The sequence below is a fragment of the Canis aureus genome, chromosome 19 (genome assembly GCF_053574225.1).
Source record: "Canis aureus isolate CA01 chromosome 19, VMU_Caureus_v.1.0, whole genome shotgun sequence".
NCBI classification, from domain to species: domain Eukaryota; kingdom Metazoa; phylum Chordata; class Mammalia; order Carnivora; family Canidae; genus Canis; species Canis aureus.
Genome location: NC_135629.1, coordinates 36,322,046 through 36,342,236, shown reverse-complemented (window position 1 = coordinate 36,342,236; position 20,191 = coordinate 36,322,046). Strand labels below are relative to the sequence as shown.

At 39.5% G+C, this 20,191-nt stretch overlaps 1 protein-coding gene across 6 annotated transcripts in view; it reads left to right on the top strand.

Moving 5' to 3' along the window:
- CACNA2D3 (calcium voltage-gated channel auxiliary subunit alpha2delta 3) overlaps nucleotides 1-20,191 on the top strand; it is an 832,272-nt gene that overhangs the window by 674,944 nt on the left and 137,137 nt on the right. For all 6 annotated transcript variants that reach the window (XR_013357842.1, XR_013357841.1, XM_077858494.1 and 3 more), the window contains 2 exons: nucleotides 2,279-2,400; nucleotides 5,055-5,135. Coding sequence is in view for 4 of the 6 variants with exons in the window: in XM_077858494.1 (XP_077714620.1) it covers nucleotides 2,279-2,400; nucleotides 5,055-5,135 (203 nt within the window). In the remaining 2 variants the exon portion in view is untranslated. The remainder of the gene's footprint in view (nucleotides 1-2,278; nucleotides 2,401-5,054; nucleotides 5,136-20,191) is intronic.

The following is a 20,191-nucleotide window of genomic DNA, read 5'->3' as shown; positions in this document are numbered from 1 at the left end:
TTGCAACTTAGCACATAAATTCAACCATGCTATAACAGTGTAGAATATTTGAGTATTTTTCTCCATTGTCTGTGCAATCAGTCCAACTTCACATTGCAAACTGCTGGATAGAAAGTGGTGCCATTTCTGGTTCAGTGAGTGGCCTTTTCCCCTGTATACACATTGTCCCCTGACTGCTCTCCTTTCCTGCAAGCTGTCTGCAGACTGGGGACTAGCCAGGCAGTCATTTCCTCCCCTGAGTCCTACTGTGTCAGCCAAGACGAAGCACTTGGGTGCTGGAGAGTAAACATGAACCTTTGGAGTTCATTGAAGCCAGCACAGACTCATTGGAACTTTGGGATATGTAAGGCTCTGTGGAGGGAACCAAAAGCTTCTTTCCTCAAAGACCTCAGGAGGCTTGGGTTGGGACACAACATAGTGCAGATGAGGCCAAGGAAGAAGGAGGCTGTGTGACAGACCAAGGCAGTGGGCCCCAGGTGGGGCAGGAGCTTACCCATGTCTGCAGATTTGTGTGGGAGGTGGGATTTGAGGCACACCATGAAGGGAATATGATTTTGAAAGGAAGAGATAGGGAAGAAAATGCATGTAGGCTTCAGGGTAGAGAAAAGTGCTGTGGGCAGCAGGTGGGAGGCTGGGCAAAGTGAGGGATTTACAGAGGAGGCAGGCAGTCCTGCTGTCTGGAGGGAAAGCTGAGGAAGAAGGAAAGGAGCAAGGATCTCTACGTGGCCAACTGCTACCTCTGTTACACTTTTTCTAAGAAGAGTAAAAATCTGCTTAAGAAGTTGCTCTTCCCAAGGATATCTGATCATGTGTGAATTATAAGGCAAGACAGAGCTTTCTGACTATCTTTGGTCTTCTGATATGATTTCTGGAGGCTCTGTCTGCTTGCTTGCTTGCTTTAGATGCTAAGATAATCAGTTCACTAGATATACTAGAAGAAGTCATTTCACCCTCTAGGAGTCTGACTGCCGGAATTCATAGGGTGTTTGAGTAATCTGGGGTGCACAGTGTTCTACAGGTTGTCTCAGAACTGGGATAGGCAGGGTGGGGTTCTGAAAGCCTACACTGTCTTTATCCAACAAAGGCATTTGGGACGCACTGGCATCTGGCTTTTCCTTGCTGAGAGGTGCCAGGATCCTCATCCTCTCCCTCTTCCTCGTCTCCTCTCCTTTCCTCCTCCTCTCCTTTCCTCTTCCTCCCTTCTATTCCAGTTTTATTGAGAAATGATTGACCTATACCACTGTAAAAATTTCAGATATACAGCATGATAGTTTGGTTTACATATATGGTGAAATGATTACAATAGGTTTACTTAACACCTCTCATCTCATACGGGTACAATAAAAGAAAAGGAGAAAAATCCTCCTTGTGACGAGAACTCTTAGGATTCACTCCTTTCACAACTTGACTGTGAGTCATGCAGCAGGGTTAGCTGTAGTCACCGTGTTGTACATAACAGCCCTAGGACTGACTTATCATCAGAGGCTTGCACCTTTTGACCACCTTCTTCCAGTTCCCCTTGCCCCCACTCCCTGCCCCTGGTGACCACAAATACAATCTTTTCCTGATTGTGGTGGAGTTTTTTGTGGGTTTTGTTTGTTTGCTTGCTTTTGTTTCTTTGTGTTTAGCTTCCACAGATAAGTGAGATCATATAGTATTTGTCTTTCTGTGTTGGATTATTTCACCTAATGCTTTCAAGTTCCATCCATGGTGTTGTTGCAAATGGTAGGATTTCCTCATTTTTATGGCTGGATAATGTTCTATTATCTGTATATATACCACCATTTCTTTTTCCATTCATCTATCGATGGATACTTAGACTGTTGCCCTATCTTGGCTGTTATAAATAATGCTGCAATGAACAGCAAATATCATTTTGAGTTAGTGTTTTCATTTCCTTTGTATATATTCCCAGCAGTGGAATTGCTGAATCAGATGGTAGTTTTATTTTTAATTTTTTTGAGGATCCTCCATACTGTTTTCCGTAATGGCTGCTCCAATTTCCATTCCCACCAACAGTGCACGAGGGTTCCCTTTTCTCCACACTTTCGCCAACACTTGCTGTCTCTTGTCTTTTTGATAATAGCGATCCTAACAGGTGTGAGATGGTTTTGATTTGGATTTCCCTAATGCCTAGTGAAGTTCAGCATCTTTTTATGTATCTGTTGGCCATTTGTATGCTTTTATGGGGGAAAACTGTCTATTCAGATACATTGCCCATTTTTAAATTGGATTATTTGTGGCTTTTTAACATGTTATTATTCCTTTCCATTTCAAGGGATTTCTTGAAAGCTGGAGACAAGGAGAACATTTTTAATGCAGACCATTTCCCTCTCTGGTACCGAAGAGCTGCTGAGCAGCTTCCTGGGAGTTTTGTCTACTCCATCCCATTCAGCACAGGTGGGTATCATTGGAGGTGGGACTCTGTATGGTTCTGCTGGCCCCACGCATTGCATGCAGGGTGTAGGAAAGCTGTCTGAATGCTGGAGTGAGTCTTGAGAGGCAGTGTTGAATATTGGCCTAGCAATGAACTACCAACCAGTTCCATGAGTATAATGGCCCCAAGTAAAATGAAGCTTTTGCTTAACCAAAGCATGCAAGAGCATTTCTGGAAACAGGACTGCTCTTTTTTATTGTGTGGAATTTGAATACAAATTTCTCAGGAGAAAAGAAACAAAAACAAAACAACAACAACAAAAAAAACACAAATTTCTCAGGAGATTTTTTTTTTTTTTTTTTTTATGTTGTCCTGGCCCCACTTAGAGAAAATTCAGACAGGCATAACATCCTTCTCCAGAACCATCAGTGAGTCACACCACTTTGGAGGCCCACAATACCCCTATAAAAAACTAAATTGATTCATATCTAAATGCAGGAGTGAGGACTAAGGTTCTGTGTAGCCTTGTGCTCTCCTAAGGGCTGCAATGACTAAGGAAAAGCACCTAGCCAGTGATTTTTCTAATCCTAAGATTTTATATTATATATATAAAAAATTAAGGTTGCCTCCCTCCAAAAAAGAAGTGAACATTATCTTATTTCAACCAGGTTTAGGAGCAAAACAAACTGCAATAGTTTTTAATTGTCCTTGGGTTTTAGGGTTTTTTTGTTGTTCGTTTGTTTGGTTTTTTGGTCTCCCACAGCTGATACTTTTTGTGTCTATTTTATGTAAGGCTCTGACTGTGCATTGTAGTAACTTTAGGTGACTAAGACCTAGTTCTATAAGCTTGGATTCCTTTGAACGGTTCCACCTATACTTATGGTTTATATTAAAGCCAACTAACCTAGTCTCTTGCAAGCATTCCTAAATCAACCCTAATGGAGGTTCTCTAGTGCTTAGTGTCGGAGCCCCCTCCCTGAGTCTTAGCATTGCTCATTTCCATGAACGAAAACATCTTCAGAAAGAATGCTTTCAAAATTTACAGAAGACATATTGACAAGGGTTGTCTAATAACTAGGTGAATTGACTCATTAGGAAGAGGGTTATCAGGAAGATATTCAAGGAAAGCCAAACATTATTGTAAAAATTCCCCAAACAGGTAGAATTTTGGAGGAGATTATCACTTAGTTTCCTTTTAGGACTGAGATTCTTAGTCTATACTCCTTTGTACACACGCCCACACACGTACGTGTCTCACGTACAAATGTCCAGGTGACTAAAGCTCTTTCTTTATATTTATTTGTATGACATTTTATTGCCAAAAATATCAACTGAGAGACAGTGAACTCTCTCCTTTTGTAAATCTATCAATGTCTTCTTTTATCATACAATGTCACGATACTTTCTCTTTCTTGATCTTCTAAGACAAAAATGGAACTTAGCTTACTAGATGTGGACAGGAAGCCTTTTCTGAAAGGATGGGTTTTGCTCAAAGCTGGACAGGGAAAAGGAGCAGTAGGAAATAAAAGTTATGAGTGATTGGCCCTTCTGTAGGTTTGCTTTGTTACTCTTCTGTCTTTTTCCTATAGAGGCTTATGCCTGAGAAAAACAAATTCTGGTTAATTAAGACTGTTGTAGAATTGGTTTTTGGCAAGTGGGGTTTTCATTGAACTTTCAGTGAAATCCTATAATGAAAAGGAATTTACTTGTTCATGGTAAAGTTAAGGACGACTTAACATCTTAGGAGATCTCATTCTTCCTTTGGATTTGGAGAAAATGTTAAACATCATCAAGTTTAAGTGTTGTGGTGGAACTCTCTCTCATTTTTTCTACCGTGTGTTGATTACCTGTACACATTGGAAAAGAAACTGGTTTCATTACTGCTTAGACTCAAGCTAGGAGAAAACTCTCAATTGCTTCAGCCCTACGTGTATTCAAATTCAGGTCTGCCTCCCCCCTGTTGCCCAATTCAATTGGATTCCCTCGAACACTTTTTATGAAGCAAGTGCTGTGCTAACAATTATTAACTCAGAGGGTTTGAAATTTGCGCTCAGTGTCTTTTAATTCATAGGTATTGGAATCATTGTTAGTAATTGAAAATCTCTTAAGATTAATGTCATACTGTTACGACATTAATAAGAGTTTGGAGTAAGGATTGCGTTCCGAGTCTATCCCTAATTGGAATGATTTTGTTAAGAAAAACTGGGCTTGAAATTATAATTTTATAAGTCAGTAAAGTCATAACCAAACAACTCAGAGCTGAAGTTCCCAAAGTGTGAAACAGTTTCAAAACCTTCTCTCATGTAGCTCTCCATGGCTGTATTTAGAGAGGAGATATAAATATGATCACTGACATAAGCAAACATTGTAATTAGTAACCACAAATAACCAAAAAAAAAAAAAAATGTGTTCCCTCCAGTGGTACTTAGTAATTTTCATGTGAAGTAAAGAGGCTGGACACCCCCCACCCAGTGTGATGGTTAGAACTCAGTGCACTGATTCCTTCAACTGAAAGGATTATCTACACAGCAGCTATGGCGTCACAGAGTTGGCCTACTCTGGGTTCTGGGAACCAAACACCAGCACAATCTGAATTGGTGACTGTAAGCCAATATGATTATTCTCTAAGCTGTACATGTAACTCTCTCCATTCTTGTGATGGTTTCTCTTCTTTCAGGAATAGTCAACAAAAGCAACGTGGTGACAGCGAGTACCTCCATCCAGCTCCTGGATGAACGGAAATCTCCCGTGGTGGCAGGTAAAGGATGGATCTTAATCAATATAAATAAGCATGACATACATTCATCTGGACAGTCAACTACGTCTATGCAGTATGTCTGCTCTTCAAAAATAAGATTTGAAAGAAAACAAAAATTGAAAATTACTTCTTTCTTAGCTTGGTATCATCACCAATTCAAGATTCTGACAGCTGGTTATGTTTGATGTGACAAAAGAAATCTCTCCCATTACTCTTATTCTTAAACTCTGAGCCAGTAAGAAACTGTTGGTATATTCAGAGGAGAATTTCTTGAAAGTAGGCAGCATGCTCATTTAAAGTAAGCTCCAGATCTCCCAATGCCACATCATTAGGATCACAGTGGGCATACTAGGAAAGTGTGGGTTTGTTTTAGGTACACGTAAGCTGAAATGTGCCTTCTGTGGAGAGCCTGCGATTGTCACCACTCTCATCCTACTGAGGGATTAGAGTTAGATGGATCTGCAGGTGCCAGGTTTGGGACCAGGAGAAAGCCAAAACATTTCACAATGGAGAGTCTGGAATTGTCAAAGAAATCCTGTCTCTGGCTTTTGCTGTCTCTCTCACTTTCAAGAGTGTCAGTAGATGTCTGTGGTAGCTGGGGACTTTTGTTGCTGGTATTTGATCTGAAGGGCCTGACACTGCCACAAGTGTTCCTTTGAGGTCAGCTCCTGACAAAAATGGAGTCTATGAGTCTGCCTGGCATATCATCTATTTCTGATATTGTTGGAGCCATCAGCTGATGGATGGGCAAGACCCTCCAAGCACCATCCTGATATTGGCTAGATTTACCAAAGGGAGTTGTTCTGTTCTACAGGCAATTTCCTTCAGTAAGTTGTACCATGGGTGGACTTTGAACATCAACCATTGTGTCTTTGCACACTGTGAATATTAGTGAGAAGGAATGCAAACAGAGCAGACATGTTTGAAGTGGTTGTTCTTTGGCTGGAAAACACTGGGCTCCTTTCCCCACTTTATTTCTGACTTAGCCTATGCATCATGATTGTATTAGCAGGGATGTGAAGATTTGAGGATAGTTGCCCTGGTTATTCCTGGCTTGTTGGATATGGCAAGGAAGACTGTCTTATGTATCTGACCTATAGATCATCTTCATCTAGGCAGACCTGTAAATAATCAGTCAGGAGATAAGGACTCTGAGGATTCACAGCTGCTGTCTTCAAATTTTGTAACTTAGCATCTCATGTTCCTTGAAGAAAGTAGGAGACAGATCATTTAACTCAGTAAGGTTTACTTTTGCGTAAAGGAGGTCAGCCTTGCTTACCTTTAGGGTGATGCAACCAGCTAGTTCCAGAGGCATGTTATTTCTCTGGAATGGGGCCACGTGCAGCAGCTGTCAATAACATGGTCTGACCAAAGTGGACTGTCCCCCTGTGTTTGGAATTTTCTGGAAATCCTTTCCTTGGGTTTCTCATTCAGTCATCATGAAGGATGTTCTGTGTCGGCTGTAAGATCACTGTGCCTATCCCAGCCACTTCTGTCCAAGCTAGCAAACTAAGGTCAGATGCTTCCAAATGCCAATTATTGCGTAAATGTCTGTTTGGCTGAGTATGGTCACAATGGGGACTCAGTCTGGGTCCAGTGTGGAGAAGAATGTGAATTTTCCAGATGGTTTGCTGGTCTGTACTGGTCTACTATTGAGTTACACAGCCGGCCAGAGACCACATGTAGGTCATGGGACATGGTTTGGCGAACCTTGAGTGGGTGGAAGAGAAATCCTCCCTTTTACTGCTCTTCAGTGTATGTCAACAGATCCCCATCATTAAGGAAGACAAAGAAGCAAGGTTATCTGAGGAACTGTATTTAGTACTTACCTTTTAAAACCAGTGCTTATTAACCTTCTTTTTAAAAGTGTGCTTGGTGGACAGAAGTAAAACAGATTTGCTCAGTTTGCTCTTGAAGGCTGCCAAGGATGCGGCACCATGAAGGCAGTGACCTCAAGAGGACCTCTCTGTCTCCAAAAGCAGAGTGGCCTCCTCAGCTCTCCCCACAGATTGCATTGACTCTGACTCACTCATCATGTCACTGTGTGATTAGGTTCGATAACTTTCTTCTGTATATTTTCCTCAAGTTAAGTAGACATTGTTTACTACTCTAAAATAAAAAAGGTCATTTTAATTGGGGAAGAAGCCTTGTTTTGGCAAGTGAAGATGAATATGTGAGCATGCTTGTCCCCCCACCAGTGTGCCTCCAACAGCAGATGGAAAACAGCCAACTGGCAGGAATGTGGGGTTTCAATGAAATCCTTGTGTTAAATTGAAATGTCTCTGGAAGGAAAGGTGTACAACTTTGCAAATAATCATCAAAGATGACTTTGAAAGGCCTGTACTGCTCTCAGGCCTGATCTGGTGTTTTCACATTCATCGGCTATGTGTGTCTGTTTGGGACAGAAAGAGTTTCTTGTTTTGTTTTGTTTTGCTTTTGCTTTATTCTCTTCTTTCTTTCTTTTTTCTTGTTTTCTTTTTTAAACAAAAACATTTAGATACTCATCTGTCAATGACATCTTTGAAGAAAGAGCAGTCAAACTGGCAGGATTCCATTTGTATGTCAGCCTCAGTGCATAAATGGACTCCATCCATCTTCTTGGCCTATGACATTGCTTACAGTCCTTCTCTTGAGGGACCTGCCAACTTTCCAGCTGCCACTAGTGTGCTGAATTTTCTTAATTGCTTTCTCACTGCAAAGGAAGAAGTAGTAGGACTCTCTCATTGGCCTACAATGTCTCTCCAGAGTGCTAGAACCTTCTATGTGTGAGTCAGGCCCCTCATCCATTTTCCTGTCCTTATTAGAAATGCAAACCTTGGGACTATAAAGTCCATGTAGGTTTGTCACTCACTCTGTAACTTGCTAAATGTGTGGTCTCAGGTCTCTGAAGTTCTCTCTAAAATAAATTGGGATCATTACCTCCCTCACCTTACTCTGGCTTGATTTGGGGATAAAATGAGAAAACAAATAAAATACTGGACTATGAAGAAGTATAAAAATGCTAGGAATTGGGGTGACCAATATTTATCTTCAAGCAGGTGGAATATTCATTCACTCATTTATTCACTAAATATTTCCTGACCCCCTTATTTTACTAGGCTCTCTAGATATTCACAACTGAGAACCAAGCTTCATAATGACATTGCCCCCAGAGACCTGTAAAATAGCAGTTATTTTTAAAGCCATGTCCACATAGGACAGGTGAATAGAAAAGCTGGACAATTATCTAGAAGGTCCTGGAGGTCAAAGACTTTGTTCTTTTCATCGCCTGTCCCTCTGAACAGAACCCCATGGAGTACCTAAAGCAGAGTGGATTGATCCTCAATAAGAATGCTACAAAATGAATTGAACTTGTAGAAACCTGTTTTGCCCTCGCTTAGTTATTATTGACTTGAGTTCCATAAATTACCTAGATCATGGTGTTAATTTTCTACTCTGCTCTTATTGGGGAGACTGGGCCCTACTGACAGAAGTCATAGGCACTGCTTCTACCATGTGAGGATAGAAATGCCATGGACAGAAAAGAAATGCACTGAGGGAAACACTGAGCCACCAGGGAGGGTGAAGTTATGCAGGGAATTTCTCCCATCTCTGGATGGTCTGTCTGACCCTCCTCTTCTCCTTCTGGACTCTCTTTGACAAATACACAGTATGGCATCTCAGTTTTCTCTAAAGAAGTTCAGATTTGGGGGCAGCCCCAGTGGCTCAGCGGTTTAGCACCGCCTTAAGCCCAGGGCGTGATCCTGAAGACCTGGGATCAAGTCCCATGTCGGGCTCCCTGCATGGAGCCTGCTTCTCCTTCTGCCTGTGTCTCTGCCTCTCTCTCTTTCTCTCTCTCTCTCTCTCTCTCTCTGTCTCTCTCTCTCTCTGTGCGTGTGTCTCATGAATAATAAATAAAATCTTTTTTAAAAAAAGTTCAGATTTGGGGATTTCTAAAATAACAGATAATAAATTCTAATTGTTTTCATTTGCTTTAAAATGTAAATTTTAGCATATCAAAATCTAGAACTTCTTCTACAAATGTTTCACTTTGATTTCTTAAATAAAATTTAAAAACCCTCCAAAGGCAAGGACTGTCCCAATTAGCTCTGTCTTCTCAATGCTAAGCACCAAGTTTGATGTGTGGTAAATTTGCCAAAAATAGTGACAGAATAAATAACTCAAGGAAGATGGGCTTCATTTTCACCTGTCCTGTGTAGGTGCAGAAGTTTGCAAATTTTATTGTCCAGACAAGGAGAACACAGCATTTGACAAAAACTCCAAGAGAAGCAATCAGCAGCTGCAACTCCAATCCATGCCCTCGTAATATGACACAGACCACTATGGGTATTTTAAGGGATAGAAAAACCATTTAGTACCCCATCCTAACGGCAACTGTGCTGACCCAGTAGTTATCTCTACATCAGCAAATGTCTTTTCTGAGGTCTGAGCATTGAAGTGATGCTTAGAATAGCTAATCTGATCAGCAGCAGGAAAAAAAAAATAAAAAAGTAGCTGAGAGACCATAGAGGCATTGTTTTCCTCCAGAAACAGTTTTCTAAAACAGATTTTTTTGAGGTGTGATTTACATACCAAAAATCCATCTAATTTAAGTGTTAAATTCAATTATTTTTAGTAAATTTGTGGGGGAGCTCTGATCTGCCAGTCTGTTTCTTTGCAAGAAACATGTTCAAAAGAGAAACACATTAAATCCATTCATTTGGGGAAATTTGAAAATGGGGTTATGTGGTCTCATTTGCATAATTCGAGGCAGTATAATGAAGAGGAATGCTTGATGTTAAGACAGAAGATCTCATTTTAATCAGCTAGTTAGGACAGAAATTAACACCCCTGACCACCAGCTATTGTCAGGTATATGGTATTTAAATGGAGTGTACTACTTAATATGAACCTTTCATTAAAAATAGATGAATAGTGTTGGCAAAATGTTACAGGCAAATATTCAGTTTAACAATATTCCTTTGGCGGGATTTCATATATACGAGTTAACGAATATGGCAGGAGTTATGTATCAAGTCTGTGTTGGTAAACTTCTAGTTTGTCAGGTTTGAGCAAAAGGAGTATTTCATCTTGGCAGAAATTAATACTTACTCACTAAACAGTAGTTCTCAACCAGGGGCAATTTCCTCCCACCCAGGGGACATTTGGTAGCATATAGAAATATTGTTGTCACAATTGGTTAAGAGGGGGTGCTACTGGCATCTCATAGGTAGAGGTCAGGGATGCTGCTAAACAAACATCCAGTAAGACACAGGACAGCCCCTCAAAACAATAAAGAATTATCTGGTCCAAACTGTCAGTAGAGGAGAGATTGAAGAATGATAAGCTTCAAATTTTTGTGCTTTCAAATTCACTGTTTTCGCTTATAGGCTCCTTTATGAAAAGATCTTGTCCCATTTCTTCATTTTGTAATTAAATTGTTCAATAAATGTGTATCTAGCATGTACTGTGTACATAGCGCTGGGGATACAGCTGCAAACTAGCCCCCCTCGAGGCCATCTTGGAATGTATGGAGGGATTTTTGGGTGATACAGTAAGAGGGCACTGTTGGCATGCCTTCTTACCTGGAGGTTGGGGTGACAGCTGCCCAACGAAGAATCCTCCCATACAAATGCCACAACACTCCCAGAAAACACTAAGACCAAGCTGCTGCCAAGGCAGAGCTTCCATTTGTGTGGGAGATACAGACAACAATGTATTGCATGAATGGGAGGAAGGCAGGGAGAAGGGAGGGAGGAGGGAGGAGAGAGGGAGGGACCCAGAGTAGTAAATGCTCTATAGAAAATAGACCAGGATAAAGAGATGAGATAATGCTGGCAGTGGCAAGGGCCGAGATGCATGCTCATCCTCACACATGTTTATCTGGGTATATTGCAGGGCCATTCTTCTGCAGACTCAGGGGTGGGGTGGGTCAGGGAAGGCCTGATAGAAGGAAAGTCTTAAATGGGGAGAGGCCGCCATCATGCAAAGATCTGCAGGAAGGGCATCCCAGGCAGATGGAACAAACTTCTCCAAGAATCTTGAATGAGATCCCTCATACATGTTGTAGCCACATTCCAGGTGGGTACTCTTGAGACACAGAGGAGTATCTCAAGTTTCAGGGGTATTTACTAGAATCTTAAAGCAGGACTGACAGACAGGTGGACAGATGACCCAGGAAAAGGTGGGGCACTCAAGGCACGTCTTGGTTCTAAATGTCAACTATGAGGCAGGGCCTTTGATGTGTTTGGCATTTGCTTTTCTCTTCCCTTTTTTTTTTTTTTTTTTTTTTTTTTTTTTTTTAAGCTGACAAATAGGAGCAATGGAAGGGCAAAACGAGGTCTAAGCCAGTATGACTGACAACAACAAACATCATAGAAATGGGTTAATGAGGTAGCTGCCAGTTATGCTGTATTTCAAGTCGCCACAGAGAACAGCTGCTCTGCATACCACCGTAGGCAGGCATGGGGGCATGGTAAGGATTACTGCTCCAGGAATAAAAATAGCCCAGAGTCTTGAGAAACTGGATCCTGTGTGCTAACTCTCCAGGATACTCACTGCCAAGAGGCACTGTCCTTTTATAAACCTTATCAAAAGCTCCAAGATACCCTCCACCCAAAACTCAGTGTCCAAATTTTCAGATAACAGGTTCTCATGCCTGGCTTGTGCATTCTATTTTTTTTTTAAGATTTTATTTATTTATTCATGAGAGACAGAGAGAGAGAGAGGGAGAGAGAGGCAGAGACACAGGCAGAGGGAGAAGCAGGCTCCATGCAGGGAGCCTGATGTGGGATTGGATCCTGGGTCTCCAGGATCTCGCCCTGGGCCAAAGGCAGCGCCAAACCGTTGAGCCACCCAGACCATCCTGGCTTGTACATTCTAAATTGGCAAGTCGAGACCCCTCTTTTTGAGAATATGGTGTGATTTGGGCACTAAAGCCAATGTGAACCAAGGATTTGGCAGAGAGCCCAAGGCCATTTCGCCCTTCTTATAAAATGAGGTTGATTAGTGCTTTTGTTGGATTTCTAACAGTCTAGTTTTTAAAGAAGTAGATTTGGTTCACCATCACCAAAAAGGAAAGGAATTTACCAATAATGGAGAATGACTTACACCCAGATTCTATATGGCTTTGGGGGACCTCTCTGGTTCCTGTTGAGAGAAATAAGTTTGTTTATAAATATATATACAGTGCTTGGCAGATGCTTATGGTGAGTGGTCGATCATGAGTAGCTGCTAAATTATCACTGCTATTGCTACTCTTGTTAGAATGATGGTTGGCTATGCCCACCACTCACTTCTCACTAGCCAGTGCTTATTGGCATGTGCTCTTCTTTGTGGAAGTGTGCATAGGAGATGCCATTATGGTATCTTGACATGTTTCATGTTTCTTATAGTTTTATTGAGATATATTTCACATACTACAAAATTCACCCAATGGGCATTGAGGAGGGTACATGATGTGATGAGCACTGAGTGTCATACTATGAGTTGGAAAATTGAATTTAAATTAAAAAAAAAAAAAAGAAAAAATCACCCATTTAAAGTATAGGTTATTGGACTAGTGTATTGACAGAATTGTGCAGCCATTACTGCAGTCTAATTTTAGAACATTTTTAACATCCCAGAAAGGACCCCTCATACACACACTCATTCTTGATAGCCTATCCCCTACCCCAGCCACAAATCTACTTTCTATCTCTATGGATTTGCCTATTCTGTACTCTGCAGATAAGGAATCACACAGTACATTGCCTTGTGTGATCAGCTTTCACTTAGTTTAATGTTTTCAAGGTCAACCCATATTGTAGTATATGTCAATACTTTTTTTAATGCCAAATGATATTCCATTGTTTGTATGTAACCATTTTGTTTATCCATTCATCAGTTGTTAGAATTGGGTTCCCATTTTTAGCTATTATTTTTTTTTATTTTTTAATTTTTTTTATTTTTAGCTATTATTAACAATGTTGATATGAACATTCATATACAACTTATATATATATATATATATATATATATATATATATATATATATATATATCCATTTCTCTTGGGTAGTAGACACCTGAAAGTGGAATTTTGGTGTCATATGGTAACTCTATGTTTGATATTTTGAAGAACGACCAAGCTGTTTTTGAAAGTGGCTGCACCATTTTACATTCCTATCAGCAACATCTAAGGACTCCAATTTTCCACATCTTTGTCAACACTTGCTATTGTCTGTTTTCTTTATTTTAGCCATCCTAGTGAGCATGAAGTGATTTGCATTTCCCTAATAACTAATTATGCTGAGCATATTTTCCTATGCTACTTGCATTTGTTCTTTGGAGAAATGTCTTTTATATCTTTTGCCCTTATTTCAATTACATTATGTGTCTTTTTATTGTTGAGATATGAGTTCTTTACATATTCTGGGTATAATTACTTTTATATCTACCAGCTGTTTTTGTAAACAACACGCCCTTATTGTCTATGGACAGCTTCCTGCTAAAATGGCAGAGCTCAGTAGTTAGATGAGCACATGATGTGATGTGATGAGCACATGATGAGACCGTATGGACTACAAAGCCAGGAATATTTTCTACCTGGCCCTTTATAGAAAAAGGTTGCCAACTCCTGCTTTGGATGAAAATATGTCACAATCTATTTTTTGGAAAACATAAAACACTAATTTGTTCACTCACTCATTTCACTATCTTTTTACCTTATAAAAATGAACTGGATATTTAAATCTTGGGCTATGTAAGTAAATGTTGAAGATAGAGCTTCATGTATCAGAAGGTGCCCATCAGTTGTGCCTAATGTTTTTGTATATGTGGTTGCACAGAAATCCCAATCAAAGATCCTAAGCTTTCTAAAAATATATGCTCTCATTGTCAGTCAAGACCGTGATTTACTTAATCTTCTCTCTAGTTTATAAACCTCTGAACAGTGTAATCAGCATAATGCTTGGTAGAACATTGGAAATGCCCTCACATGCTTTGGTGGAAAACAGTTTCTGGGATATTTTTTTCCCCCAACGTGGCTCATGAGAGATTTGGGGATTTGTTTAGCTGCCTTTACCCAGGCAAATCTCCTGGTGATCTTGTTGGGATCTTAATCTTATTTAAGACAAGAATATATGTGACTCATGCTAAGCAAAGTGCCCACAGAGGATAAGTGACCTAATGTGAATCTCCCCTCCCTGGAAGAGAGAGATAGGCATCAGTAGGGTCTGCAGCAGGAATATAAATGCTCTGCCAATCATTCTGAAGACTCTCCTACTCATGGAAAATGCTTTGGCCATTTGGTGGGAAAATAACAATAACAGTGTTGATCAAAGATTTTGAATTTCCATGGCCTCCCAAAGTCTGTGCCTACTGAGAGCTCCTGGGTTCTATTCTGGATGAAAAGTTTGAGTCTAACTGTCATTCCTACTTCAAGACCAAATTATATGTGGACAGGCTGAAGCAGATGAGAGTTCCCCATTGTCTTTAAATACAAGAAGAAATTTTGGAAACTTGTGGTCATTTTCTACACTTCTGCTTCACTAACCTACTCCTACCACTTTCCAGATTTGTGCTGATATAGTCAGGTTCTTAAGCCAAAATTATTTTTGTTATTGAATTATTTTATTTGTGTCATGGATTTCTTGCTCTATTGTGCCCTAGGATCTTACCTCCCCCCTTGTTTTCTCCAGACCCCACCCCAGACAGGTTCATCTACAGTGAAGTGCTTCTCCTCAAGGTTACCTCTAACTTCCACATTATGGAATCCAAACTGCAAACATTCATTACCTCCAGTTTCTGTGAGTCAGGGATCTGGGTAAAGTTCATCTGGGTCCTCGGGCTCAGGGTCTCTCACAAAGGCTGCAATCCAAGTATTGTCCCAGGGTCTCTTGTGAGACTGCAATGAAAATGTTGTTGGGGTTGTGGTCTCATCTGAAGGCTCAAAAAACAAAGGAAATCCTCCCACACTCACTCCTGAGAAGCTTAGCAACATTTAGTCCTCACTGGTTGTTGGCCAATGGCCTCCCTTATGTGGCTGTCTTCACAGGTCAACTCACAATGTGTTAGTTGATGTTCTTTAGAACAAGCAAGAGAGGGTGAACAAGATGAAAGCCAGAGTTTTTTGTTACTTAGTCTCAGAAGTGATGCTCTATGATGCATATCATATATTCTGTTTGCTAGGAACAAGTCCCTAGTTCCTGCCCACCCTCAAGGACAGGCAGTTAAACAAAGGTATGAGTACCCTTATGAGTCATTTTAAAAGCTTCCTCAACCCACAGGTTCCTACATGATTTGACCCCAAGTGACTCTGTATTCTCAGCTCCTTCTACTTCACCTTTACTGTCTTGGCTAATTGCCTTTATGTTCTTCAGTCACATTAAACTTGCTCATATGTCAGGGCCTTTGCATCTACTGTGCCTTCTACCTGGGACAGTTTCCTTCTAGATATCTTCACCACTGGCTCCATCTTTTCCTTCAAATTTTTGCTCAACTGTTTTCCAAAAGGGATTTCCCGATCATCATGTATAAAGTAGAAACTCTTCCTCTCCTGAATCCCCAGTACTCTGTGCCCTGCACACCTGCTTTTCCATCACCTGATACATATTTTTTATGTCTTTATCTTCTGCTATGAGATGTTAAGTTCCATGGGGCATATACTTTATATTTCTTATTCTCTACTTCATCTCAGATACTTAGAAAATTGCCTGGCATGCAGAAGGTGCTTTGAAGTTTGTCAAATTATTGACTTTGCATTGTTTTATAGCCATATTTGCTAAATCATTTATACTTAATTCTGACTTTAGCTGATTTTTAGTGCTTATTGCTGGCACTTGAACGGCATGACTCCCACATTTTTAAGTTCTTCTTGCACTCTTTGTCCCCCTCCCCTTTCCCCTTGCTTTTCATAATTTGTCCTTTGATCAGTTAAAGGAGATCTTGAGTCATTTTTCTTCAAAACACAATGTGTAGATGGCATGCTCCCTGAGAATTGCCATCTCCATTTGGTTCCTTGTTTAGTTTCATTTTTTATTTGGCTGGTTGGTCTCTAGACTTCAGAATTTTTAATTTGTTCTTTAAAATTAGAAAATTTTACCAGAATCCCATTTGTTTTGCTTATGTGTATTTTTTCTCTAATTTATACTAATTGAGACTTTCATGTACCAAGCACTAAGCTAGACTAACTTCTAAGATTTTTTTTTCATTAATCTCTCTTATAGGAAGTCTTTCTTGATCTATATAATTGTAGTTTTTCTTTAACTCGGAAAAGATACCCTCTCAGATTTTCTTTCCTTCTGTTTGATAAATTCTAATCTGTTTATCAGGAAAACCAATTATCCATATTCTAGTTCTTTACCATTACTCTATCATTTCTATCATCTTCTATTGCTTTAATCCGTTTCTTTCTTCCATATTCCTGGAGTGAATATTCCCTATTAGGTGTTCTATATCACTGATTCAGTATGTTGCAATGTTTTCCTTTGTACCTCTGATGGTGACTACAGTATATTTTATTCATTTATCACTTATTTATGTATCTTTTTATTCATTTATTATTTACTATTATTAGTCATTATTATTTTATGATTGTTTGCAGTGATTTACTCCTTTGTTTCTTACAAGAACCCGAATATCCTTGCCCATTGCCATGTTGCTCACTGTGCCTTTCTATTGAAGCTGTATGCTTCTGTGCTTCCTTAACTCTGAACTTAGCCATATGCATGTTATTGCCAATGGAATGTGAATGGATATAATGGACACCAAATCCAATCAGAAAATTCAAAAATCGTACTAGGATATGTTTTAAAATAGATCTTTCATGCTTCTTCTGCATCTTGTGGGCAATGCTGTCTTTGTTCCTTTTTTAAATATATCTTTTAGGAGGATCAATTCAGCTTTTTTTTTCTTAATTTTAACCACCATTAAAATATGGGATAGTTGCCACTGAGCAGGGTGAATGACTTCCCCTTAAGTGTCCCTTATTGTTGACTTCAGAGTACTCCTTGGAGACTAAGATAGAGGGCAAGTTAATATGCACAGCCCCTAAACAAATGTCCAGTGTCTAGATGTCTTCCATCTGGAGTGGTATTGCAGGACTGGTAAGAGATGCTATGTATTGCTGCCTGATGGTATGACTACTTAGGTAAACCAAAGTCATCTGTAGTTTTCATTTCTTATAAGAAACAGTAGATAAAAACTGTAACCCTTAATTGTGCTTATCCTACTGACCTCCCTTCCTTATATCATCCTATTATATGCTACATTGTTGAGATTCTTCTTCTCTAGTGGAGGAAGACAGCAAGGTCATAATGGCAGGTGCTGTAGAAGTTAAATTTCCTCAGACATCTTACATGGGGAGGAAATGGTTCCCTCCGGTTTGTGAAGCCTGCTGTATCAGGGGAAAGATACCAGCACATTCGGATGGGTGGTACAGACTTTCTTCCTTTGCCTCCCACTCATCTGTCTGGTCATATCTCTGCTTCGGATAGTGGGCATCCTTCCTGGAGACTTGGATATCATTGAGCAGTAGTCCCAATGTCGAGATCCTCATGACTTTTTTCTTCTTTGTATTCATTAGCAATACTACTTATTAGGCAGTATCTAATTTCATCATTTTCTCAAGTAGCTGCAAGAGAGTTCGGCTGAATTTCTACCCCTGCCGTTCTAAGAATACCTTTTCCAGCTCAGCAGGGTCTTGGGTGATAAAAGAACCTTCATTTTTCTTGGTCTTTTCATCTGGTTTCCTGGGTCTTGGTGGGACTAGAGCTATGGCATTGACACACTGGCTGATGGTTGAGTTTCTTTTCTCTGCCATATTTTAAGGTAAGTGTTGGCAGTGTCCAATTCTAGGAAAAGATCACAACACTGACACATCCAATAAGTATTGCTGGGTGCTGGCCTTAGAAACACCTGCATATAAATTCATCCTCCACTACTTATTAGTGGTACAACTTTGAACAAATAATCCAAACCCAGTGATTATGTTTCTTCAACTGTAGTGTAGCAGTAAAATGCCCATATACTTTGGTCAGTACAAGGCGTAGAGAAAATGAAAGTACTACACTTGGGAAACAATTGGCACAAAATTGGGTGCTCGATAAATATTGAATGTATTCTTACAATTAATATAATAATGCTATCATCTTGATATTGTGGCTCACACTGAATGCATGAAGAATGGCAGTGTTGGGTTGTATTATGCAGGTTAACCTCATGATCCTGCAGCTACATTTGTCTAGTCTATAACTACTTATCTGTGTAACTTTGGTAAATTCCTATTCCTTTTCCATGCTTCTATTTGTAAAATAAGGACAAAGAACTATGTCAGGGTAGAAAATAGGCTTAATCTTTATTGTTACTCTAGTTGAACAGTGCTGGGAACCTAGAAAACAGGTTTTAAAGAATTCTGTGGCCGTGGCTGGGTTCATAAGATAAATTTGCCATAATCTATTAGCAATGTCTAGCATGGGTAGGGAGGCTGGTCACAGCTATCCCAAATATTCCAGGCCTAAACTAAATGGTCTCTAGGGATTTTCTCAATGCCCAATCACCTAGTTCCTTTTCTGGGTCTTCTTGATGGGCCTTTGTAATTTGGTGACATCCTGTCCATCCAAATGAATATTTATTATCAGTGAAGTGAAAAGTAGATGTGGATACTCTAGTTAAGAATCTGAAAGGAGAGTGATAGACCATGAGACCATGAAGCTGTTTCTCCAAATGGAATGAGGGTTTCTTTGAGACTTCATTGCAATTTGAGAGAGAAAGGGAGAGAGAAAGAAAGAAAGAATTTTCATCAAAAGGGAAAACAAGATTGCTCCCTAACGTTATGCATATAAACCACATCCCAGTGATGCCATGTAAGGTTTGGAATATCATTTGCTGGTAGGTTTCTGTCCAATAACATTTAGTAATGGATACACCAGTGGGTTTAACCAAACCAGAAACAGTTATTTCCTGATTTCCAATTGAAAGTTACAGGTTTCTAACAGTTGTATCATTATATTAATGTGTGCTACAGATAGGTTATTTTAGAAATTGATTTATCCACTTCCTTGATATTTAGGATCTAAGACAACAGTGTTTTATTTCTGGGGGTAACTTGGTTAACTAGGGTAATGAAATTTGATGTTTATGAATCTTTAGAAAGAAATCATGTAAATCACTTCTCAGTCTTGCATTTTTGTAAGGTTGTCCATTGGTATCTTATCCATCTTAAGCACAACATTTTTCCTGCAAGTCAGAGATATTTGCCTTAGTTTTAAAAGCTTTTTGGGTATTGATTTGATACTAGGTTTTCCTTCTTTACAATTTCTATGGCAGGGTGTATTTCCCTTCATATTTCATATTTCTTCATATTTCCTTCTTCATATTTCCTTCTTAATATGCCTCACTTCAGACAGCTACAGCATCTGTTGGGTCCTGCTATTGTGAATTTGTGATCTCTGGCAAAACAAAAATCACCAGCCTGTAGTCATACTGTTCCACTAGATATGATGAAAAAACAATATTTTAGATGGTTTTCTCAGAAACAATCAATACTATAACATGAATTTTATTCACAGCATTCCCTCAACAAGGCTTTATGATAGAAGGGCATTTGTAGAGGGAAATTTATGAATATGACAGCAGCAATAAGCAGCTGAAAATAATCTATGAGACGTTTTCAAATTACCCCTCATGAGCTGTAGTCCTTGTGAAAGATAATTTGTGGTTCTCACAGAATACCCTGCAAATTGGGTCTTTCATCTGCAATGTTTTTTTATAGTTAAAACATTTCATTTCTCATATTAACAAGTGATAACTCTGCATTTGTTAATCTAAACAATTTGATTTCTATTTTTCTGTGCTGAGAGGCTGTTGACATTTCAGGGTAAGTAATTATTTTCATTGCCAACTGCTGTTTGTGGTGACTGTAGGCAAAAGATAGAAATCTGAATATACATAGGCATTGTTTTAATGATTTTCCTTGAGAAGTATTCATAAAACAGGAATCTCTTTGCCTGTGTTATCATCTGTACTTAGAAATCTAATAGGACTTGGGTGTTGATGAGTGAAGATTCTAGCCACACTCAGGGTTTTCTGCAGTGTGTT